The following is a 25,990-nucleotide window of genomic DNA, read 5'->3' as shown; positions in this document are numbered from 1 at the left end:
GCGCTGAAGTTCAAGAATGTGCTTAGAGGCTTCAGGAAGACTTACAGCATGAGCAGCCGCCATGGGAATGAGGGTTATTAACCTGTATTCTTTGAAGCAGTTTATCCCCATCGCAGGCTGCTACCTCACGCAGCTGCCCGCTCTCCCAAGTCGCTCGTATGGGATCAAAGTGTTCTGCTTGTAGTTGGTACGTAGCAGCAGGGGCCGGTGCGTATTGTATGTACACAGTGATCGATCCAGTACAAAATAAGAGAAGCCGTTTGTAAGGGGATTTTACTTTTTATCAGTTATACTTTTAAAGTTATTGATCTGCCAGAAAGTGTTGGGGTTTTTTTACATTTTTAGGGATTGCATATTTTGATGCATGACCATCTGGTTATAGAATTAAGACATAAGCATAGTTCAGCTTCCCAGAGTTTTTAAGAGTTTAAATCAGTAGTAAATATTTCATTAAATTGTCTTAAACTGACAAAGCGAATTTACAGTGTTCAAGATTAAACCCGTAGCTCATGTTGAACCTCAGTTTGCAGTTGTGTATCGGTACCTAAATATAAAGTTTAGGGTCTTAAACTCCTAGTGGAAAAACTTAAAACCTGCAATGGAGACATGAAGCAGAGTTGTAAACATTTGGGGCATTTTGGGTTTATTTTCTATCTGGTTCTATAGGCAATTTCCTTTAACAGGTGCTCTTTTTAAGAGAGAGGAAATGAACATCTTCCAGCAGATATCAAAGCTGAGAGGCTGAAGCAGCCTTTCTCTTTTATACCTGCGTACGTACAGACATTTCAGTATTTGTCTTGAGACTGCTTATCTCCCGTTAATTTCTAACAGCTTATTTCCTAAGAACATGCCAGATGTTTTGCCTTTCTAGTGAAAAAGGCAACTTTGATTTACTGTGTTTTAAAACTTACTAGGGACCTTTGGAAAAGCTTTCAAGCACTAAAGCGGGACGTGTTCAGCACCTTGGTTGTCCTTCAGGAGGCACCGGCCTTAGAAACATCTTGACCTAAGCCAACTAAAACTCCTTTTGCGCAGTGCCTGGGGGTGTGCTCCCTCCGGGGACGAGTTCTTGGGCTGAAACGACTTTCTTTGCAGACTAGCTCTGCTCAGATTGAGTCACGTTGGGATAGTCTGGATGGCTTCTGCATGCAGATTGATTTGTGTATGGAAAATGCATGAATATTCCCTCAGGTGTTAATTAATGCCATTCTTAGTTATTGAGAACTTCAAGCAAAAAATCAGAAGGGTCTCAGTATTCAAATGTAGTCCTTACATCTAATTATTCAGTCACACTCCTCCTAAGTATCTGGCCGAAACCCCCTTTCTTCTTCCTTGCTGCGTGCCCATGACCACACGTAATAGGGGGGACTTCGTGCTTTTAGTTTTGCTCAGCTGAAATTAGGGATTTTTTTGCCCATTTCTGTTCACAATAATTGAGTTTCTTCTGGTTTCTGATTTGTAGGGTTTTACTAGCTGTAGTGGTGAGGTAAAGAAGAGGAGCTTGAACTCCCATTTGATCAGACTTTAAATACTTTCTCTGGTACTGCATTTAATCAGTAAACAGTGGGACTCTCTGACATTTACTGGGAAGCTTCTCAAATTATAAAAATGGAGAATGAAGAATCAGAACAAAGTGTTTCCCTCAGGACAGTACTAACGAGCCCACAGATTGGGTGGGATAGATACATGCAGTAGCTTTGTGTCTTCATGCTCTACATAGAATATGTGATGTTCTGGAATGAGCATCTGAGACAAACAAGTGTCAATGAACAGGAATTTAATGCACACGGGGGAAAAAGTAGATGACTTGCTTCTGGTTCTGATTTTCCGGCTGACCTCCACAAAAGGAAGGCCACTGTGTCATGAAAACAACTCTTCTCCTTCATTAGTAACAATCGCTCATATTACTGCACTGAAATAATTTCTGAAAGCTAATTCTCTCTTTTAGTCTCCACGTTTGTTCTTGGAGCTTTTGGGCATTCAGACAGCGGAGATAACAGGCTGATCCCCTTGACGGCTTGCATCGTTTGTCTGCACAGAGCTGACTCTTTTGACGTAGATGCTGCAGGAAAATGGTTAAATGTTGAACTAAACAGTTTTCTCTGAAGGAGGGACTAGCTTGAAAGCAGTACCGTTAGTACCAGTTTGGGTAAGGAAGAACTTAATTTTTACATAGTCCGTATTTTCAGTCAAACAGCACGACAGTTTGACTTGCCTTTCCTATCTTAGTACGAAAGGAAAATACAAAACTCTGTGCACATCTGCTGTCACTTAGGAAATAATAAATAAGAAAATAATGTTGTAACACAGTTACAACATCAGAGAAGCGGACCCGAGTAGCTTGTTCGTATTTGGAGGTGAGCACCGATGCTAAGGTCCTGCACGTGGGCTGGCTTTCTGTCGAAGTCAGCGCCATCCCTGGGAACGAGGAGCAAGGGTATGTGTAGCAACACAGCTGCTGCTGCGCTGAGCCCGACACCTGCTACACTGCACAGCGCTGGTTGAGATACGGACATTGGAAATTTTCAGTGATTGTTTGATGCGGACTGTTTATCTGATAGCAGTTGTCTGGAGAGGGATTTACAAGAAACGTGCATGAATGACGTTGCTATCTTTCTTCTTGAAAATTACCTTAACTGTGAAGGTAAAGTGGGAGTGAGATGGAGATGCGCTTCTTTTGGTTGTGTTTGCCACAGCCCTCCCTCGGGTGCTGTAAAATAGGTATATTTAAAGAGTTACCTCTCTGTGTCTTGACACTGTAGATGATATTCAGAGATAAAGGCACTACACAGCTGATGAAAATTTTGCTTGGTGAGGACAACTAAAATGCCACTAAATAACACCACCATGAAAATAATACTTTGAATTCTTACACTGCTTCCCATCTATCCCAATCCATTAAATTTTCCAACAGTATTTACGTTAAAGGTCAGCATTGACTAATGTTATTATGTTGTTATGTTGTACAGCAGATGGACATTTTGGTGGATGGAGAAGTTAGGTAACTCTGCCAAAGTCACAAGAGAAGGCGGTGACCACCAGGAATAGAAGCCACACATGCTGACAACCGCGGCTGCGTGAGCCACAAGACCATCCTTCCTCCTGCACAGGGAGAAGCATTGGCACAAAAGGGAAGTACTTTCTGTGGTTTTGGAGAGGCTGTTCTGGTGATGCTGACATTATCAGCAGAAGGACACGAGATACTCTGCTTCTACATGGAGGGCTGGCTGCACGCCTCTTGCTGTAATTATTTTCTAATTCCGGCTGCTCTCAAACCAGACTCCTTTTCTGAGGGTTGGCCAAATATTCCCCGTGCAGGAGGATGAAAGAAGGCCAAAGATGCATCAGGCATCTACCATTTTTGGGGAGAGGGTGATTGTTGAAGGGGCTGGTGAGGAAAAAACCCAAAAAACAAAACAAAAAAATCCATATGATGCCTATTTATGCTGAGATGCGAAGCCCTTTTGGGCTGTGTCTTACCAGGCACTCTTGAGCAGAGTACATGGGCAAAGAGTGAGCTTATAAGACTGGTAAGAAGAAACGTTCTTTAGTGCCAGCTTTTAAATCTAGCTCTAGCATAAATCATGGAAAGTATTGCTATTTTCAGCTATCGCTATCTGTTTTATTAGCAATTCTCAAATACATTCATTTTTTCCATGGTTAACACCACTTCCCAATTTTCAGTAGTCATCTGTCAAGCCGTCTTGTCTCCCCGCACTGTCCCTTCAGTCTGCACTGGTTGTAATTGGAGAAATAGCACTTCAGGCTCAGGAGCAGCAGTTTGCAGGAGGCAGCTGTCCGCTAGCCTGGCTAACTCCGGGCAGACGCAGCTGCACTATTTGGGATGGGGAGCGGCAGGGAACACAGCCCCCCTGCCCCACCGCGGGGAATGGGTGCTGCCCTGGGCGGTGCTGGTCGTGGAGAAACAGCTTTTCCTTCCTCTGGTAGTTTCTCCAGAATGGGAGGTTAGATTGTAGAGCATCAGGGTGACTTCCGCAGAGCCAGGTCACAGGCGTGTGCTAGGTTTTATCAATATTAAAAATCGCCTAGTCGATATTTCTGTAAGTAGTGGAAATACAATAGTAAAGCAGCTTTCCCTAGCAGTCATTGTTTATCCACAGAAATTCTTTGGGAGGTGAAGGAGGTTATTTGACATGGTATAGTATATCAGATAGAGTGCAATTCTGCGATTATTCTATATTGTCATCTTGGAGTAAGATGGGAGTGATAAAAAGAGGTGGCGTTTAGTCATCTGTCAGTTAACATGAACGCTCTTTTCTTGCATATGCAACAAAAGGCAAAACCATTATAAATTTAAAATGACTGTGTAACAATATTGCAGTAGTGACCAAAGGCCTTAGCCAGGTTGGAGGTCCCGTAGCTTTAGGTGTTGTGTAAACAGTAAATAGCTATTTCTGCCTTAAAAAGCTTGCAAACGCTGGCAGTCTTTTTTTAGACAAGACTTTCTGTGAGTGCAGAGAGAGTTCTTGCTCAACTGATTTAGAGTACTCATCTTGAAATTGTGAAGGAAGCACAAGGTAGAGTAAGTGTAAATGAAAGTTGAAGAAACTGAAAGAGAAAATGCATTTGTGGAACAAAAAGCCAATGAGTATGAAAAAGTGCTCAGCACAACTTGTTTCGGTGGAAATTTGGCTTCTGGCAGCAGCCGGTAAGAGCCAGAGACATTTGGGTTCCCAAATGTTCATCATGCTCCGGTTGGCGCTGTGACTTTGGATGTGGGAGTCCAGGAAGTCGTCTCCAAACCAACCTGAGCGCTTAGGTAGGGTGGCTCCTCCTGAGCTCCGCTGCGGCTTTATTGCAGTGAGAGACAAGAGACTCTCGTAAGCACGTAGGCCCTGATTTTTTGAGTGTTAGACCTCTGAGTCTTACTGAGGTGAATTCTTGGGCTGAAGTAATGTCTCAATTCTCTCATTTCTTCAGCCTTTTAATACTGAGTTTTCAGTGTCTTACTACATTAAAAAAAAAAAAAAATCTGTGCTTTCCTGCAGCATCAAATTGGATTCATATTCACGTACATTCCCTTCTGGAGGCTTTTCTTCTGTTAATGTTGCTCTGATTAGCTGTAAAAGATTGAGGAGATATTCTTGAAATAGGTTGTTCCTAAGGACCGCTCTGAAGTTTATCCTCTTATAGTATGGCACAGCTGGGAATGGCAATTTACTCTTGTAACAGGTTGACCAAGGATCAGCTGCAGTATTAAAAGATTAGTACCCAGTTAATTTCCAGTGAGCTGTTCTGTAATAAACTCAGCATGTTGATGTGGATTTTCAACATTTGAATATCTTTCTCATTTCCATAACATTTTGTTTGAAGTCTAGCTTAAAAAAAAAAATTCACTACATTCTATTAATTTATACTATTCCATTAAGAAACATTTTGACTTTAAACTTATAATTTATATAACGATATACATCTATTTGGACATCTGGACAATAGCTCTAACAAAGCAAACAAGCCACTCTTAACTAATAGGTGGCAGTGCTGCCAACCAGAACAAACGAGAGAGATGTGGACTCGGTAATAAAAAAATCAACCAGTTGATTTGTTTTCGAGGATTATTAACGTGATTCAATCTTACTTATTAATGACCTCTGTACCTACAAAATTGAATACAGCTGTTATGACAATGTTTATGTGTATCTAGTACAGCTGTTATGCTAATGTTTGTATTTGTCTAGTGACTCTGCTGTTATCGCTGTAGCATTGCAGATCCACTTCTATCTCATTTTCCAAGTGCTTAGCTGCTACATGATTAAACTGAGTTCTAACAAACCCGGGGCCGTGCTCTGTGCCAGTAGAGAGTTAGCAAAACTCAGAAAATGTTAAGGAAGCCGCACACAGTCTAAGTGCAATGTCTCAAGGAATCTGAGAGAAAATGAACTTGGGTGAGGATTTCCTGACTGAACTTTCAGTACTGTCTCTGTAGCAGTTTTTAATCCTGCATTCTTCACAATATCACATATACTCAATGCAGCGCAGTAACTAGGTTCAAGGTGGGCCACTGTTTATGGGACAGCAAGAGTAGCATTACAGTTCTCAGCCTTTTATTCGGTAGGTGTATCAGCACCCTCCTTCCTCGCCGCCCTCTCTAGTCTTCAGAGTTACGGAGACGAGGACTTGTGTGGGGCTTGTGCACCGTACAACAAACTTTCTGTAGGCAGGAGATTCGGGAGTCTGCGGTGGAAACTCTTTGTCTGGTGTCTCGAATTCTGCCGGGTCTTTTTCGGCTGCCCTGGATACAACAGCGCTTTGACGTTACTTTGGATTGTAGCCATGGTGGATGGCTACAACTGTTTTTCTCCTGAAAAAAGATGGTGTTTTCGCATCAGTGCTAGTCAGGTGTTTAATGTTAAGTTTTATATCTACAATCAACTATGCAAGAAAATTGAAAAGTGCCTTTGCCCTCAGAGTGCAACTATCTTTCTTTAGACTATGAGCAACACGAATAGGAATCGTGGTGTTTGTCTTTTGGCCTTGGGAGCTGTTATAATGTCAGCAAGAGTTATGAGATGCTTGCGTTGACTTTGTACTGTGTCCACAGCGTCTCTGTGCCCAGCACACTGTGGAGTGAACGATTACAGGCCTTCTATGGATGCCGCTGCAGCTTCTTTGGGACTGCAAAAAGTTGTGCCAGATCTGCTTAAAATAATTTAAAGTGTGCTGCATTTGCTCACTTGCGCTCATTTCTCCTGCAAAATCTAGAAGATGCGTTGGTAATTTTGCAGGTTTTGAAGCACTGGGTATTGCGCTCGCGAGAGCCTATGTATTTTTTAATCCTTTAAACAGCATCATCTCTGGTTCACGTATTGATAAGAAGCGATACTATTTGTAACCAAGTGCATTTGCTTTTCTATGGGTTGTTTAAAAAAACCCTGTTCCTGAAGGGTTGTTTTCCTTTTTTGCCTGGCTGGCTTGTGAGGGCTTTAGTCCCTCCGTTCAGGTTTGCTGATGCCCCACTTTGCATCGCAAATGTCTTGGCAAAGAGCATGAAGTGTTTTTCCTCTCCTTCCCCGGAGGCTCTGCAGAAGCTTCTGCACTGGCTAAGCCTGCCTGTCACCGTATGTTTAAAAAATAAGAAGCAATTACCCCTGTTGTCAGGCAGCCTGCGAGTGATGTGCCTCCTCGCCTCAGAGAAGGTGCCCAGCCCCCGCCATGCTCCGTGTGTATGGAAGCTGGGCTCATAATAGCGCAAAATAAAATCCAGGGTGACGCCATCAGCCTGTGATAGGCTTTAGAGGGTGAAAAAGCAGGGAGTTTAATGGACTAAGCTCTAAAGTCAATAAAAGACTGCGTTTTGCCCTTGCTAGTCTTGGCTTGAGATAAAAGTAACTGCGGATGATGTATTCGACTGGTAGGAATCACACGCAGGGGAAAGCACATTAGCATTTCAGATTTATAGTATTTCTAGTCCTACACTATGTGGCAAACGATAGCCACTAATTTCAGCAGCAAAAGTAAAACCCATGTGAAAAATGATTAAGCAACAATATGTCCAGGGGGCAAGAGATTTTGAGTAAGTAGTTGGCCTTTGTCCTTGCTTAAATGTTTTTAACCTTTCCAGTGTCGTAAGTGGATTGTAGATATATTTATAATGTGCACTGGTATTTGCAGTTGAACAGAAATCCTGAGCTAATGTGAGAGCCTATTAAATAGAATGCAGGAAGAGATATATCACAATGGATATATTTTTAATATGAAAAATAGATTTTGTTCATTGCATTTTGTCGATAAATCAGCACGTTGTCGATAAATAGATCAGTCTAAAGTCAGTGTTGAGTTAGATAAATCTTAACTTGAAATCATTACTGTTTAGTCACGTCATAGGTATCTGAAAACAGAGCTTGATAATCAGAAGACCGTTAAAATGTCAAGCGTCCTTAACGGTAGCCACTAGGCTGAGCCTTATGCTGAAGTGTGAAATTCAACCTCTCCTGTTTCCCGTGTTGAGATGCGGTTGTTGAAGGTATTTACTGTATTTAAATTTTACAACAGTAACTTCACGTACCTAATTGTTAATTACAGTTTGCCACCCTGCTGCAACAGCGTACAAGGCTTTGCAACGGAATGTCAGACGTAAGGAGCTTTCACTGGGCTCAGCAGGACCTCTTCTCCCAAACTATTTTAATTGCAGCAGCTGCCTCTCCTCTGACAAAAGGGTTGTTGAGGAGATGGCTTCACAAAGGAGTTTCTCTCACCCTTCCCAGGAGGAGAGTACCTGGGAGACTCTGGGTAGGGATCCCCAAAGGGTTTAGCACATTGTAATGCAGAGAACAATGAGATTTCTTGTGCTGGTGACACACCTGTCCCTCTGAGAATCACGGTGTGCTTCTGAGCTCTGTGATCTGGAAGCGAGAGTAGAGGGATCGCCTCCTTCCTCGCAAGTGGGTCCGGCGAGCGCTGCCGAGGTCGGGCGCGTTGCTTCCCTGATGGTCCACCTGCCTGAGAGCCTGCACCTTCGGTCCGCAGGAGCCTGCGGCACCTTAGGTCACCTCTGCCTCACAGCAAGCCCTGAGGCTGCCAACAGACATTCACAGCATCAGGGCTTAAGGTATTTATGGATCACTCAAAAGGAAAAAAAAGGGGTTTGCAGATTTTTGGAGATAACTGGAATCCTTCTCTCTCTCCTCCGCTTTTCCCACTGCTGTGTTTCTCTGTTCCATAAGGCTTATTTTAATCTGTATTTTGCACAATGATGCTGTGAAATGATAGAAAGAAGTTAAAAATTTTGGCCAGGACCAGAACGGTTGTATGAAGAGTTACTAAGACAGAGGCCTGTAGCGTGTTGTCTTCTTTCCCTCCTAAAATCATTGTGTGTTTACCACACTCTGCCACCACTAAAGTAACTAAAAAAAGAAAGAACCAAAACTAAGCTTGCAGACTCAGGCGTGAAGAAGTGAAAAAAGAGAGCTGAGAAAATGTTGCCTCGTGCACCTGGAGCTACAGCACTGAGAATTGCCCAGATTCTAAGATAGACATACATATTAGATAGACGAATTGCAAATTATTTGCAAGTATCGGCAAGAGACTTGATTGCAATTGAATTTGGGGAATTCCTGGTCTTTTTGTATGAGCAACAGGCGATTTAGGCCCACAGGTGTGAGTTGCTGACGGCTCTCAGGGGCTGCACCTGGCTTCCCCAGCAGAGCTATGTGGCCAGCTGCTCTGAGGAAGCATCTTCCCAAGTTATTTTAGTTGCTGGCTCAGCTTTCCAGGCTGTGTCTTTGCTATCTGTCTTTGCTAGAATGCTAACAGTAGCGTAAGGCAGAGGTGCGTGCTGCTCCCGTGCTGCTGGCCCTCCCAAACCTCAGGCCGGCCGCCTGCACGGAACCTTCCTTTGTGTCAGGAGAGCTGCCTGAACGCAAAGCCAGCCTTCTCCTAGAGATGCGCTGTAGCCGTCCGGATTTCTCGCAGAAGTTAAAGAACGCAAAGCAAGCACGCTGCGAAACTGCAGTACGCGACGCGTGTGTGCTGCGCTTGATTCCTGCTTGCCTTAGCCTGTGTGCCACCGTTCTCAGAGGTGCAGAGCAAGCTGTAGGAGTGGAAATTGCCACCAGCCCAAACCCACTTTGCACATTGGTGGAAATGACTAATCAAGGTGCAAAGCAACAGCTTTCGGCATGTGGTCTGGAGTTATTAATAGAGCTGTGGTTTTGCTAGGTCAGGAATGGCACTGCTGTTTCATTTTTTTTTTTTTTCTTGTGTTCCAGTGGACCAGTGGAAATTTACTTTATTCTTTTAATCTTTCTTATAACCTTGTAAATTTTTCACTAGCTAGCATGCATCTTGGGGCAGAATCCTGGGCTCTGCCTTGGTACATCTAATGAAAATCACCACTCCTGTCTGCATCATTAGCCTAATGTTAGTTAATAATACTTAGTAGTTTGCACAGTCACTTGTATCTTCAAAGCACTTAACAGTTATTAACTAATTAATCCTCACAACATGCCTGTGAGTTGGACGGTAAATAAATATTTACATTCCCCTTTTAGCAAAGGGGGAATGAATTAGGAAGATTAAGTGATTTGCATGGACTTAGCGGCAGAGCTGGCAAGAGAACTCCTGTGCTTTAGTGCTTGTGCTTATCCTTCCAGCCCCACGGGCTCAGTGTGAATTAAAGCCTTCGCAAGCACCCTGGGTAGCCTTCCCGATTGCTTTACTACCTCTTCAGACATAAAGCTTATGTCACATCGGCGGTCGTAACTATCATACAGAGGGATGGCTGCTGCCCAGTGGTGCAGACCCCCCCCGTCCCATCGCACGAGACGTGGGGGCGATACCAGGAGGGAGGCTGCAACTCCCTTGTGCTTCCCCCAGTAAATCCATGCCAGGCTTATATTTAGAATGGGAATGGTGAGAAGACGAATCCTGAGCCTTCTCACCGGGCCTGATTAAAATGTATGTAATAACCCACCGTTGCTTTTACAGAGCAATATTAATTATTGGTTCTGTTATTTCACTCAATGCTGAATCAAAGCTGGAGCACCTGAAAACGTTGAATTTGCTCTGGAGACAATTCTGCCACGTTCACGGTCCTCAAGGAACATTTGTGAAACTATGGGAATTCTATCTGATATGATTAAATAGATTGAATATTTTAAAATGCTGTAAATTATTTTAAGTAGCACAAATGATTTTTCCTTTGCCCAAGGCCTTATGCTTTTCTTGAAGCTTCTGTGTTCTGCAAGATCAAATCTTAAATGACTCCAGAAGGCTCTGGGTAAGTTTTTACATTGACAAATCCTACAAACAAAAATGTGGTCTAAATACTAAAAACTATTTATGTTAGTGAACATGAAGAATGCCATTTTCAATGGATATGTAGTTCAGAGCTCAGCTTCTGCCTTGCCAGCCTTGTTTGCTGGAAGAACCTTTTCCATCCTTTTCCCAGAAGGGGGGGTCATGGTGAGGATGAAATGGAGTCCCACCAGGGCCTTGGCAACAGCTTTGGCCGCACAGTGTCAGGCAGAGCACGAGGATGTGCTCTGGGAGCCACTCCAGCGGCTGCAAAGAGCTCGATGGCTCGGTGGGAGCCCTTCCTACCCCAGGACGTCCTTCTCTGTGTTCCTACACTGTACGCTGAGGAGGTGGTGACGGCTCAGTGGTGGCAGCTCTGTGCCACCCAGGGTCACTGTGCCGGGGTAAAGACAGAGTGCGATCCTCTCTGCTGGCAGCGGATGTAACACGGGTGCAACGAACCTGTCACTGTGACAGCATTTCATCTCTTTCTACTTACCTGAGTCTCGGCCAGATCTTTGGGGCTCCCTCACAGCTGAGAGAACTAATACCTTTTAAACCTGAAGGCAGAGATATTGGTGCCATTCATTTCCCCATGGCCTTGCTGTTCGTGCTGGTCTGTAGTGTACGTGCTGAAGTGTTAATAGCTGCCGTGATGTAGGAAGACACCAAGCCGTGGGACAAGGAGGTGCCAGGTGGAGGATTCTCACGTCCTCCTGTGTGGGCTTACCCTGGTGACCACAGCCTGCCTCTGTCCAAACTGCTCCTGCTTGTCCTTTTGATGTCTGTGAGAGGAATGGGCCAGAACTGAGCTCAACACTTTGTTGAGAGGTTGTTCCTATTTTGCACTTGTTAATTGCCCATTAGAGCCGGGGGATCTGCCAGGAAATAGGGCACAGAGACTGGAAGCAGAAGGGATTTTATCCTGGATGTAGCGAAAGCTTTCAGCCAGAGACACAAGGCAGAGGTAGGGCACTTGGAAAATGTTTTAGTGTTTTCTAAACAGAACGTTCAATTTTAAAACCACTGAAAATTCAGCCACCAACGAAATCTTATTTTTGTTTTGAATGTGACTGCTTTGTTGTAAAAAGCAACATACAAGGTGGTTTTTATGAAATCCAAAACTTAAAGCTTGTTGAACAACATGTTTTCTTTAACTCAAAATGGCACTTTGGATAATTTTTCCTGTTCTTCTGACAGTAAGAATGCTTTGCATCAAATGAGAATGCTTTGCATCTTTGCATTGATCCCAATGTATTGGTAGTTTGGCCACTAGCCCAAGGCCTATGGTTTGTACACCTCAGCTCTTAGTCCAGTTCAGAGTTCATTCATCGTATGTATCGAGGTGGGATTATTCCCATCTTTTTCCCCCTAATGGTTGCCTTGCCAATGAGCTTTTTTGCTCAGAGCAGTAAAATAGCCACCTATCGCTTGTGCCCAGTTGTTTCTACGTGGTGGCTGGCAAGTGAGCTTCAGGCTCCTTCCCCGCTTGTGTTGTAGGAGCTTGGAGATCCCTGCCAGGAGCCGGGTGAGCGGGAGAAGGGCGACGCGGTTCCCTCCCGCCGTCCACAGGAGCACTGGGACGTGCAGCATGGCTGTAGCACGATCTCCCCACCGTCTTCTCCATGGGGATTCACTCACGCTCAGAGCTGGCTATCGGCCGATGTTCCTCAGAGAAACACTCGGAAAGCTAACAAAGCCTGGAACGGTCACGTGGAAGTGGTACCTGTCTTCCTCTGCACAGCCCGGAGGAGTTTAAGAGGATATTCCCCTCTTGCTGTTTAGACCATAGCGTGCATTTTAAAATTGTGCTTCAGACCACCGTTCCCAGGACTGCCGCTGGCATCCTGATAGCAAGTGGAACGGTCTGCGCTGCCAGGGGCAGAAGGATGGGGTGTAGAGAAAACACCCTGGCTTTCTACAAAATGTTCTCCTGATTTCCTACCCACCTACATCCGAAAATGCTTTTCTGATTCAAATGCATACTTAATATTCTATACTTAAAAACTCTCCCTGCTCTGTGAAGCCAGTGTCAAATCTCAATGGAAGCCGGCTTTATGCTGCTTTTTGAGTCCACACAGCCACACTTATACATGACATCATTCTTCGTGAAAGTAGCTGCTGTCAGCAGGATCCTCAGAAACTGTGGGATGAACAGATCACTTTATTTTCAGCTTACTAAAACTCTTGCTGTACGTAACAAATTGTTTTTTGTGGATTTTCAGAGGAGCAAAGTGATCCCAGTTATCTTTCTTAGCAAGCTGTTCCTTCACCCAAGCGAAGCAGGACGAGTATTCAGCAGGGGCAGCTGCAGAGCTGCCGGGGGCTCCGGGTCGGAGCCCGAGCTCTTGAGCTCTGGCCTGTTGCAGCAGTGCCTGAGGCAAGATGAAAAATTTAATTAAAAGGAATTTTCAAACCTGGGCTTTTGTCCTGCAGAAACTTAGGTATGAGAAGGAGGGCGAGGGGGAAGTGAGCCTTATGATAATGGCATGGCTGTGGTGGGCAGGTACCCCCTTGTCTTTTTCTTCTGTGTTTTTCAATCCCACCTGAAGGTAAAGTCCTCCTTTGGCTGCCTTAGCACCAATCACGGGTAATACATAATAACAGCAAATTTAGCAAACGTGCAATCTGTAGTCAGCATGACACAGCAAGTCTTGCATCCTATTTGCCATAGGTGTTGCAAAACTATATTTAAAATGGCAATTGGAAAGTGCAGAGTTTCCAAAATGTTTTTCCACTTTTTCTGCTTTGATCCCTGACTAACTCTGGAAAGGGGAACGTGTAAAGATGCCCTCGACATGTTTTGTATTTGTTTCCCAGCTGCAGCACCTCAAAGTGTGAGCGTGGCGAGCGCTGCCTTATTGTTTTCCTCCCAGGAGCAGTGGCTGGGGCCACGGTAACCTTCCTTTCGCTCTGTCCAAAACCAACTGCAGCCCTTTTGCAGGCACATGCTATTCGGCCGATCACCCGCAGCCAGTCATCCAGCTTTCCCCGGTTACTGGTATGTTTTGAACAAACACAGATGAGGGGAAGTATGAGACACCACGTTAAAACGCTTCCTGCCCAGTCCCTCAAAGAAAGGTCCTTGTACGAATGCTTGACATACAGATCATATTCGACCTTGATCATCTGTCATTTTGTTGTAAGAAGGCATGCCATCATTTGCCACCGTTTAAAATAGACCCAAAGGAAGTCGGGGCTTAATCTTAACCTTAAACACATTGAGCCCTGTATTTCCTATCCAGCCATACACCGTGCTATCTGGTTTCCTACACCTCAGGCCGGCTAAGTTTAGTTCCTCCCAGCCAGCTGCTAAGAAGGAAGGGAAACCGTGTTCGCTGTGGATAAAGCATTCGCTGTCCGCAGCGCGCTCAGCCTTTATATGCTAAGTGGTAGACAGCAATATAGTCTTGAGGTTTCTCAGGTTTTTTTTAAAAATACATGTTTTGAAGTCTCTTCCCTCTTACTTTTCATTTGTCCTGTGGGTTCATCCATATAAATCTTTGATGCCCTGCTTTCCTGGCTTCTCTAGGATGTACGTTATTACTTGCATGCTTAGGCATAACCATTTAGCACTTATGAATATCATGTGGTTAGACCATTGCTAAATTCAACATTAAAGTATTATGCATTAATTAATATTATATCAAATCCAGTGCAGTCACCCAGGTCTTTCATCTTAGGCAGCAAATAAACGAGTAGGAATATGTAATGTACCATACTGGAATTGAGGTTGTCTCACCAGAAATCTTTATTTATCATAGAAAGTAGCTGCATAAAATAGCTGCGAAAAAGCTGACCTATTTTCCCTTTATATGAGCATGATTCCTTGGCCATTTACTTCAGGTAAACAGACTTTTGTCCCAGAAGAACTGGCTGATTTCTCTTTTGGAGGTAGTCTGGGGCCCTGCCATAAAAGCCACAGACCTCTTTCAGTAGCGTGTCTTCTGGGGACCTTAAATGTTTATTAACGCAATTGCTTCCCCCCGCTAATTTTTAGTAGAATTATGATGATTTTTACATAACTCTGCCTGGTGGGTGATCGGGCCACGTCTGGCGGCCACACGCCACAACGTGCAGGTGGTTCAGCACCCGGGAGCTGGAGCTGGCCCGTCAGGGAGGGTTTGGTGAGTCTGCATCCCTGCCAAACAGCGATCTGTTCTCCCAGTGATAGCAGGCAGAATTCTTCCTGGCAGAATTTCAGGTTTGGATGATTTACAAAGCAAAAATCTTAGCAACATTAATAATAACATAAAGGACTGGAAAAACTCACTCTTTGTCCCATCTGATTCTACTAAACATTGGTTAAATTCCTCCTTTCCGTTGTGTGCACACATCTCCAGCGTTTCAAATCATGGAAGGGAAAAATCCTTCTGATGGAAAGGGTTTACAACACCATTACAAGAGGCAGAAGAGCCCGAAATGCCATTAGAAGAGGCAGAAGGGGCTGAAGACCTTCTTTCGGTGTTCATATAGAGGTGCTGTTTTCCTTTCCTAGAGTCGCATACAGTTGTATCTGAGTTGTTCTGATGGTTCCGTAACATCAGAGCCTTCCACCCCCGCTTGGTCCTTGCTTTTGAATGGCAGCACTCGTAAATTCAGTTTTGAATTTGGTACCAAGATCCACTTCTCTTAGCAGCAAGGTGACTAGAAACATCCAGTCGAACCTTAAATACAACAGACCTCTGTAGAATATTTGATGTATGACAAGAAAAGAAAGGTTAACTTCATCAAACTTCAAACAGGGTAGGAAACACTATCCTGCATTTTTATTTTAATATATGGATGTATCTCATTCCTCCCCACCGTCCCCCCACGTAATTACCTAATTCTCCTCCCATGTTTACCCATTTTCAAATGGGATCATTCATAAGCTTCAACATTCCCATTTTCAGTTAGAGGCAAATTGAGCCTGGTGTCTGCATACATTTAAAAAATGTAAGTAATTAAATGTGTGAAGGGAAAAAGCAAAACACGAAGTTAGTACAGAGCATTGTCCCACAGATAAGGACAGAAAACGTGCGGGATGGGGATGTAAAGCAAATGCTGAAGAAAAAATTGTCTGGAGGGTGTAATTGAATTCATATAATCCCTTTGTGAAGCCAGAAGAGCCTGACGGTACTGCTGTGTTAGTCTGCTCAGAGGTGGCTGAAAATATAAGATGAAAATACCTGGGCACTAATGGCTCCAGAAAACTACTATAACACATCTTTGGTCAGTCAGAACTGGTGAACACAAAATTCAAAGCTGAAGGTCCTTCCGAGCCAAAGCAGACTGCTGCGATGAGGCAGCCCCTGACATGCTGAATAACCCTGGCAAGTAATCACCAAACTTACTGCGAGCCCAAACGAGAGCGGGGATATGTTTGTCTGATTATTCTTGCAAGCGTTGGGATTCACGATCTGCAATCTTTCCTTCAGCTGCTGCGTACGTAGCTCGTGGTTTTAATGCAAAGCACAGTAACGCTCAGCCTAGTTAAGAAGGGCTGAGTAGCCCAGATTAAGCAGCTTTAATAAACGTTTGCTCCAGGCCCAGCTGCGTTGGTAGCAGCATCTCAGGGAAGTTTCCCAATTACTGTACGCTCGGAGAACCATTTATTATCCATGTGTAATTCCAAAGGTAACGTGCTGTTGTTTCACAATAACAGCTTTGGTTTTTATTGGTCATCTTAACAGTTCATCTCTATTTTATTTAACAGATTCAAGAAGAGATGCCTCCGTTCTCTGGGAAAAGCAGCAGGAAAGCCCAAATCCATCCGTTTGTCACGTGTTGAGCAACTGGTGCTGACGTGAGGAAACGTGGAGCACTTGACGCGTGCATTTTGTAAGTGCGTGGATGCAGCTAGCAGGCATCGCGTGCAGTCAGCGCTTCGGAGTGCTGACAGCATCCTGACAGATAGTTGTACTGGACTGAAAAGAGGATAAACGACTATAAAAAGCATATAATTGCATTTTTATGTGCATAAATATGTACATTAGTGAAGACTTCAAAAAATTACCATCTGTCATAGACTAATGTATTATTTAAGCAACTTTTTGAGGTGTAAATAAATTTTAAACTATTTTAAGAACACAGTATTTTTTTGGATGATAGTTCAGACTTTGAAGATACCCGTGGCGGGGCAGAGGAGCTGTGCCGGCTGACTGGCAAGTTCCTGCTCCTGCAACTGCTACCCCCTTTGTAACAGGAGACCGGCACGGTGTCCTCTGCCCACAAACAGAGGGACAGTTTGTCAAACTGGAACAGAAGGGGACCCCTGGACGTGGCCAGGAGTTACGTGACTTCCTGGAGAGGTGGGGTGAAGGGGCTGGTTTACAGAGGAGGAGGAGACACACTGAGGAGACAGACTGATGGCAGACGAAGTCTCGGAGGGAGACGCGAGGAATAGCCACGTAACGTGGCGAGCTTAGCCTTATCCAGCTCAAGCGCGGGTGCGTAGTCAGGACGCGCAGGCCCTTTGCTGTCAGAGGCAGGCTGCGTTACACACGTGCCGCGCTGCTCGGGTTCTCCTGCAGCGAGAACAGAGGTGGAGGCAGTAGGTGCCCAGCAGAGCGGGCCCTGCAGCCCCCCGTGAGGCAGAGCAGCCTGGCCGGCCGGCGACCCAGGCGGTGGCAGGGCGCCCAGTCTGGCTCCGAGGGGAGGCGAGCACTCGGCACGCTGGTATAAATATGGTGCGCTCTGGCTAAGAAGATGGATTTCCAAAATAGAGTTTGAGAACAGTCTCTGTGTGTAAAATAGTTCCTTCAGGAGCTTTAGGAGAACACTGAACATTGGGTTTACAGAGACGTCAGCTCCTGCCTCTGCTCTTCTGCTAACGGCTCAACTCTTACTCTTCTTCCCAGGCCCTTCAGCTGTTCTTCACATTGCTCCACTATATGAGGAGAAGAAAATCCCATGCCAGGATGCCTTAACCATCATCCCACCATCTACACCCTCCTTGGAAATTTGCCCTGGTTGTCTAATGCAGCCGCAGGCAGGACAGAGTGAGCCGGGGCCTCTGCCTCGCTGAGCTCTCTTCCAGTTTTGCCTCTTCGTGTGACATTTGTGATTTGACCGGCGTTTGCACCCTGCCTGTGGGCGGGAGCGGGCTGGGGCAGCAGCCAGCTCACCGCCATGGGTGGCGTGGGGATTCACCTCCGGGACTCTGGTGCTCGAGGGGGTCCTCAGAGACATCGCAAAGAGTGACCCTCAGAGCTGAGACGAGCATGGTAAAAGGTTTTTGGGACCTCTGAAGGGAGCGATGAGGAACATTTGTATGTGTACAGCATCTAGCTATCCGTGAGGAAAAAAACGCAAATTAACTTTGATGGCAGGGCAATATTCCTGACATGACACTGATGGGTTACTGTGCACATTGTATGACGTCCGTGCAGAGCCTTGAGCAATGGATGACTAAGTATCATCTGATTCTCTGTTACTAAAAAGTAGGTGAATGTGTGTGTTTCACTAAGGAAGGAAATGATGAAATTGGGGCGACATACTTGGAAAGAACTCCATTTCAACCCCCCTTTTTCCTTTTCAAGGCAAAGGAGTCACTGCTAACAACTTCAGGCAGGGTTGGAAAAAGCTGAAATGATAAGAAAGCAGTCTTTTGGTTTTAAGTCTTTTGGAGTTATGGTAGTGAGATAGTGATAAAAATTTTATTGTGCATGTTTCCAGTGTAAAGCTATGGAGCGGGCAGAAGATATCCTGCTGCCTTTAATAAGAGTAAGGTAACTCTTTGAACTCAGACGTGTGGCCGGTTGTGCTCTGAATTTAGAAATCAAGCATTGCTCCCAGCAATGACTTTTTAAAAAATTGATTTTTCTTAATGTAAATCATCTTCTAAGGTGACCTCGTGTGAGGCAAATCAATACAGCACTGCTGAAAGCAGCATTCGCTCTCAACAGAAACGCTGACGCCAGAGTTGGGCAGCCCCAGCCACCCCCAGCCCCGTGGCAGCCCTGCCTGCACCCGATCCTGGCCCCGGGGAGCCGTCGGCACCCCCACATGCAAGTAGGTGACATGGAGGGTGATTTGAACCCATGGAGGTGCTTCAGTTGTACCAAATCAGCAGGGGCTCAGGGAGACGCTGCAGATCTCCAGCTCGCTGGGTTGTTTTCTGAGGTGGGCTCTCTGGGACCCCCTGAGCAGGAATAATGGTCTTCGATCAGTCTGTAGCAGTGCCGGGATCCAGGGCGTTGCGGGCTGAGCAGTCTGGCTCGGGTGGTGTGTCGAGCACGATGCACGGCCATCTCGCACTAAAGGAAGGTTATTGCTCTCTGTTATTTTAAATATGCGTAGGGAGAAGAGAAGCTTTTACTACTTTAATGCTATTGTGGTCGTATATGCAAGCTTACCTTCTTTATGACTTTAAATATTCCTGTGAAAAGCACAGGAAATAACAGAAATACACAATAAACTCAAGAAACTTGATAGCCCGTGCATCACTGTAATTTCCATTATTTCCTGGGTTTGACTAGCTCAGAAACACTGCAGGAAGTGCTTTTTCTTGTGGTATTTTTGCTTCCTCCCCCAGCAGAGTGGAAGCATTACACAAGGGCATGTGAAAATGAGAGAGGGACCCGTGCCATCGGTGGGCCAGCTCACGGGAGTGCTGGATTTCTGCTTTCCATGGCTGTTCCCGGCTTGGCAGCGGAGGGCCGAGGGCCAGTGTGGTGGCACCCGCCAGCTCCAGCAGCCGGGAATGCCTTGGTCTCCTTTTTGGGGGTGGCAGGGCAGTGGGAGGGTGGGCTGCGAGCAGGCAGGGGCTGGCAGGAGGGCGCTGGCATCACTTCTTCTCTCTCCTCGTTACTCGACGCCTGCCAAGAAGCTGATCAGTCTGGGGTGTTGCTTGGCAGCTTTAGGGCAATTTTTTCTGTATCTGAATGAATCTGCTCAACGCCCGCATACAGCTTAATAAACGCCCAGGAGGTTTAGCCAATTCCTTGTGTGTACTTTATCATTTTGAGACATTTCGGGATCTCGTTTAGAGATGTGAAATGCCTGCGACTTTCCTCCATCTAGGCTGCACGCTGACCAGTCAACATTCAGTCTGGTGAGCCAGAGCATATGCATTAAATCCTGCATTAAAGCTCTGCTGATAACATTATGCTTATTAAATAATACAAACATTTTTCCTGTTTGCCAAACAGTGGGGATCCCTAGTGCACACTGGGGAGGCATGAACTATAAAAGCCTCTATTCTTTTTTAATTAGGCCATATCTAATTAAAATGATTGCTTGCCATTACTAGCATTTATAAAGTATTTTCCAACTCAGCATGACTCATGGGGCTGTATGGAGACAGATTGGGCTGCAATCTATTTTGGATGTGTTCGCCTGTGCTGCGCAATTGTCCTTTATCGTCATAGGCAGGCAGTGTTTGAACTATTATTTAGCGTGCACTGCCAGCCAGCCAGGCCTCACGGTTCCTTTTAGAAATTAACTGACTAGCCTATTTTGCATACCTATGAAATCTGGGTTTGAGATCCAGGTTGGGGCTCTGAGCGGACAAATTAATTTGAAGGTAGAACCAGGACTGTCCCTAGAAGTTGCTGATGGGAAATCTAACAGCTCGAGATGCAAGGCTAGTTGGGTAGCCAGCTATTGCAGGCACCGTGGAAACACCTGCAGTCTTTCTGGGAATCTGGGTGGGAACCGGAGCCATTGCATGTGCTTCAGAGACAGGGAACTACTGGCCAGAGCCCAGCGGAGGGCGACAAAGATGATGAGGGGACTGGAGCATCTCTCAGGTGAGAGAGCTGGGGCTCTTTAGCCTGGAGAAGAGAAGGCTGAGAGGGGATCTCATCAACACTTATAAATATCTAAAGGGTGGATGTCTAGAGGGTGGGGCCAGACTCTTTTCAGTGGTGTCCAGCGACAGGACAAGAGGCAATGGGCACAAACTGGAACACGGGAAGGTCCATCTCAATATGAGGAAAAACTTCTTCACTGTGAGGGTGCAGAGCACTGGGACAGGCTGCCCAGAAAGGCTGTGAGTCTCCTTCTCTGGACATATTCAAAACCCGCCTGGACGTGATCCTGAGCAACCTGCTCTAGGTGATCCTGCTTTAGCAGGGGGGTTGGACTTAGATGATCTCCAGAGGTCCCTTCCTACCCCTACCATTCTGTGATTCTGTGATTCAAGCAGTCCACTCAATCTCAGCCCATGAGGTGTGATTGTTTTGGAGGGAAGCAAAGACCATGGCCACTAAATGCCATAGGATGCCATAGGCAACCCCATTAAAGCCCAGGTTAGCCAGTGAAACCTGCTGGAGAGGAGCCAGGTGTTCCCCCTGAGCAGCGAGCAACGACCAAAAGCCAGCCTGGAGTGATGGGAAGTGGTGATGGGCTGTGGCGGCAGAGGTTCTGCCTGCATTTGGCTGAAGAATAAAAGTGTGCCTGAAGAGAGAGTGGGGTGCGGCAGAGCGTGCCCTTGGGGGGACCGACCCCGAAGGAAACCATCCCGGAGGGGAACCGGCCCGGCTGGTTTGTGCGGGGCAGGGTTGGTTCGCAGGCAGCAGCTCTGTGCCAGCTCAGGGGGTGAGGGACGGGGGCTGTGCTGGAGCGGGGGGGGGGACGCCCTGGAGCGGGGGGGGGACGCCCAGCGCTCGGGCAAGGGAACGAAGCTGCCTGTGGAGCTGAGGGTGGTGGCCCCAAGCCGAGCAGTAGAGCCTGGAGAGATCGTGGTGGTTTGGCGGGATCTTGGCTCAAAAGATGCAAATTAACGCACAAGCGCGTGGAAATCCCAGATTTTCAGGCTGACAGCTGAGTTCCTAGGCATGGAGGACTGTGGTTTTATAGGTTATGCAGTTTAAAGCAGGAGTTCCAGGGGGTCAGACATCCTCCTCCAGTATGTCCACACTGGAAGGACGGTGTGGAGTGGAGCAGAGTAAGCCCCCATGAAAGCCTGCATGCTTGAGGGGAGGCAGGCAACCAAGCAATGCTTCTGCTGAGGGGTGTGCAGGGCTGCTCCCCGTCCCTCCCACGGAGCCCTGCTCCATTCCCTCCCACGTAACCCTCCGGCTTTGGGCTGCCTCGGTGGTGTTACCGCACATTGGCTTCGACAGGTGGTGGTGATGTACAGTTGGACTTGATGATCTTACGGTTGGACTCAATGATCTTTTCTGACCTAAATGATTCCGTGATTCTATGTGAGGGGTGAGAAGCAGCAGGATGCTGAGTGGGGAGATACAGCGGCAGCTGCTGATGGAGCAACTGAAAGGAAAAGGCTCAGCCCTGCAAATTACAGCTCGTACGGGTGAGCTGAAGCTGTTGCTGTGTCAGTGCGAGGTTTACAATCATGTTTCAGCTCTTTCAGCTCTTGCTCTCGTTCACTTTCACAGCTAGTGTTTTTGGTATGTTTTTCTTCCAAGAGTTACTATGGTATGTGAAACATAGGTATGATGCTATTATTGTCTTTCCTTTAAGTCAGTACATCCCAAGTAAGACATGACAAGACATGGAATTAGGTTAAAATTAGAATCTTACCATAGAACTTTAAGATTTTAGTATAGGTTTGCCCAGCTGAGATTATAGCATCTTTATTCTGAATGCTGTACCTAATACACAGTAAGATGTAATACCTGCTCTGTGAGCTGATATTCTAAAAGGCAGTGCCTTTAAAAAAAAAAAAAAAAGTAATATTTTCAGCTTTATTTTATAGGTGAGGAACTGGGACACAGAGAATCAAATTACTCCCATGTCATGCAGACTAGGAATTAACGTGTGTCTTGAATTTCCAGTTTCATCTTAACCACAAACACAAATTTTCTCTGTGTGTAGGGATGGTTTGTCCTGGATTTTTAAACATTTTTTAAATGGAATGCTAAAATAATTTAAAATTCTTGCTGTGTTATGGTTGCTTCCTAGATGCTCGGACAACTAGCTTTATGGCTGCAGCCTTTTCTTCTCCTGCTGTGGATCAAAATAGAAATTTTCTTACCTCGTGCAAGGCAGTTTTTGCTACGAGTACTTCTTTTCTTCATTGTACCTTGAAAAACAGTTGCATGCATCATCCAAATATGAGCTTTGCACTATTTCTGGTGGTAAAACAATAACAAACCCGCCCAGCTCTTTCTCCTGCAGACAAACACCATGGTAATGAATGTGAATGCAATTATTTGTCAACTGCCACTCCATTGGCTTTTATGGGTTATTCTTGTGCTCTTTTTATTTCTCTTTAATTACACGGGAGGGAAAGAAGAAGCTGAGGTTGTGCATGGGACAGGGCTGGCTGCCAGCTAGCAGGGATGAGCTTTGGAGTCATCTTTTCCTGTTGTAGAACACAAAATGAGTCGATGATCTAACACCCAGGTTAGGTCTTGCTGCCATGACTGGCAGCTTGATTTTTTTCCTCTGAGTTGCTGCTGGAGCTGAGGTTTTCTGCCGTGCTGAAGCTGCTGGTGAGCCGTCTGGATTGCCATGCTCACGTCCCACTGGAAGCCTGGTTTGCCTTCACATTTAGGAGTGCACAAATTGCACCTTGAGAGCTGAAGGCAGCATCTCGGGCAGATTTTGGTAGGGGCAGCTGTTTTTACCAGCTATTACAGCAGAAGGTGTCAAGTTATATTGCCTGGATCCCAGTGCCTTCTCAGGGATTTGTTTCTGTTTTCTTAATACAACAGTATTATTCTGGATACCTGAACTTCTCACAGGAAGAGCATTGGGAGGAGGGTGTTAAAATGAAATTAGGGGATAACAAGTTCATACTCGTTTCTTCTGTTCTTTCCCCCGTGTGGCTGTAAGAGACAGGAAATTAAGCGAGACAGACCCTGGGGCTCGGTTAAAAAGGTCACTCGCCTCTTTGCATCTCACAAAACCAAGTTCCCTCGCATCCGAAGCAGGGTAGCACCGCTTAGCCTCCATCGCTCGCCTGCGTGGTGGCTGGGTTTGCTTTCCTTCCTGAGCTGAACACGTGAGTTCGGTGAGAGCTCACACACCAAAGCACAACAGAGACTGGTAAAGCTGCCTGTTTGGTTTCATCTGGTTTCACCGGTTTGCGGCCAGGCTGAAGAAGAGCACCTGAAACAGCACCTTACAGCAGAGGAGTTACTTTTCAGCACCCTTGTACACAAAATGGTTGCAGCTTTTCTGGAGAAAGCAAGCCAGCTCACCTCTCCCCCAGCTCTGGTCCTCCCTGGCAGCACTGGAAATACGGACCTGACTTAGATCGCCTGGGCTTTGACCAAAATGATCTGCATCTGAAAGGGAAATACTGCCAGAGCAGTTAAATTTAGCCTTATTAATTATTCCTGGCAGCCCATGCAGCGTCAAGTAAACAAGGATTTATATTGCCCACAATTTTAGCATAATTTTCACTTTCAATCTGTTTTAAGTCCTAAATATGCAATCTGTCTATTGGAAGATGGTCGCTTCCCCAAATAATTTCAATTCATGTTATTTGATGAATGAAAAGAAAGTGTTTTTTTACTGTAAGAAATCATTAGTATATGTGCTTGTAGCTAGTCTTTTTTATCAGATTTCCACACGCTACCTTTTGTTTGATTGCTTTTGTTTACTTGCTGTCAGAATCCAGAGACCCTTTAACCATAGCTCTCTATTTGTTGGACTTAACGTAAGAAAAAGTGTACTTTTTGTGGGTTTTTTTTTTTTTCCCCACCACAAGGAGTACAGCTAGACCCCAGGCTGTATAACCACTCGTTAGAACTGCACCAGAGGCAGGAGAGCAATTCGAGTGAGCTAACAGGAGCTTCTGCGGAGGTGCGGTGCTGCCCTCGCTATTAACCCTGCTGGGAGGTGGGTGCTGCCTGCGTGGGAAATGGAGTAGCCATGCAAAACTGTTGGGCAGCAGAGCCGCGTTGGCATCTTGTCCTATGGTATTGAAAGCGAAATTGTTGCTATGTTACAGCACCGTGACATTATATCACTGCTGTGGAAAGCAATGTGATGGTCAATGACAATAATTCAGGTGGCTAATTCTCTCTCCTTCCATGCGCTGTCTTGTGTTGAACTGATATTAGTACTATCATCAAGCTCATCAGTGATAGCAGCAAATCTCTGTACGCCAGTTCAGCCATAAAAAGGGTCAACATCTGCATGCAGGAACCGAGCAGATGAGTAAAGGGAGCCCTCAGAGCTGAGCGGCTAATAGTAACGTTTAAGAGTTTTGCTAAAGTCGCTGTGCAGAGCAGGACTGCTGCTGCCCTTGGAGCTGAGCCCTCACTACGCTCTGTGTGTGCCAGCACGGTAGCACAGGGACAGCACCAACTCCTCGTGAAAAGCACCACATCCAATACAGCATTTTGTAAATAATCAGAAGTTGCAGACATAGAAGGACTAATATTTTTTTAATGACAGCAGAATTTCTGAGCAACACTTGTCTTGGCCTCGTGTCCAGCAAGTTTGTTTACCCTGGGATGCGGGGCCTGGCTGGCCGTGCCCGTCCAGGAACGGTGCAGAAGCCTCCAGGCGAGGTGCAGCAGACATCCTGCCAAGGAAAACCTTACACGTAGAAACGCTGTCTTTAAATAACGTGTCTTACTTCTGTAAACTTGTGGCAACATTACATCAGCTGCTTTTCTTTCTTAGAAAGTTGAAGGCAGTCAACTTATGAGAAGTACCCCAGTATTTCCCTGAGACTGTTACAACTGCGCATTTTATGCCAGCATTTTTCAGAATCACCTGTATCAGATGTCTTTTGTTTGCCTGGCTGTGCCTTGCAAGGGAATGCCGATTGTCAGCTTCAGGACTTCTCTGGAAAGAATTCACTGTGATTGTAGGGCATCAGGAAACCTCTTTTTTTTCTGTAGAAAGATGAAGGGATTTGGCGAACACTGAATAGTATGATCAAATCAGTTACAAGTGTGACTTTATTTCCTTTCCCTGAGCTATTTATGCAGCACATGTTTGAAGGCAAGCTGTGAGCGTTATGCAAAGAAATCTGCTGGCATGCAATCTCCAAGAGAAGATTGAAGATTTAATTTCAGGCAGGATCTGGCTCGCAGCAGCTAGTAAGAACTGTTACACTTCTCTGACAGCCATAATAAAAATTTAGTGTGTTTAATGCTTATATTTCCACGTTACATTTCTGCCGTGGTGAAAGGCATTTGCATGCATGGACTGAAAGGAATGCCCACTGATGTGAAATCATTTTTTGTCATTAGTTGCAGAAGCGAAGGTGAATGTAAGAGGGAACGCGGAAGCTTCATCTCACCCACCAGTGCCTAGTGCCTTAAACCAGCGATCTGTGCAGATCTGCTGGTGAGCTCCAGCCAAGCGGCTGCTCTCTCGT

At 45.7% G+C, this 25,990-nt stretch overlaps 1 protein-coding gene across 1 annotated transcript in view; it reads left to right on the top strand.

Moving 5' to 3' along the window:
• The first annotated feature begins 3,346 nt into the window (after positions 1-3,346).
• The window catches only part of VAV3 (vav guanine nucleotide exchange factor 3), a 209,720-nt gene continuing 187,076 nt past the window's right edge, over positions 3,347-25,990 (top strand). The window contains exon 1 of the mRNA XM_075760092.1: positions 3,347-3,530. Coding sequence (XP_075616207.1) covers positions 3,444-3,530 — 87 coding nt within the window. The 5' untranslated portion in view covers positions 3,347-3,443. The remainder of the gene's footprint in view (positions 3,531-25,990) is intronic.

The sequence above is a fragment of the Balearica regulorum genome, chromosome 8, assembly GCF_011004875.1.
Source record: "Balearica regulorum gibbericeps isolate bBalReg1 chromosome 8, bBalReg1.pri, whole genome shotgun sequence".
Classification (NCBI taxonomy): domain Eukaryota; kingdom Metazoa; phylum Chordata; class Aves; order Gruiformes; family Gruidae; genus Balearica; species Balearica regulorum.
The sequence above is the reverse complement of the archived record's forward strand: the minus strand, read 5'-3'. Positions and strand labels throughout refer to the sequence as shown.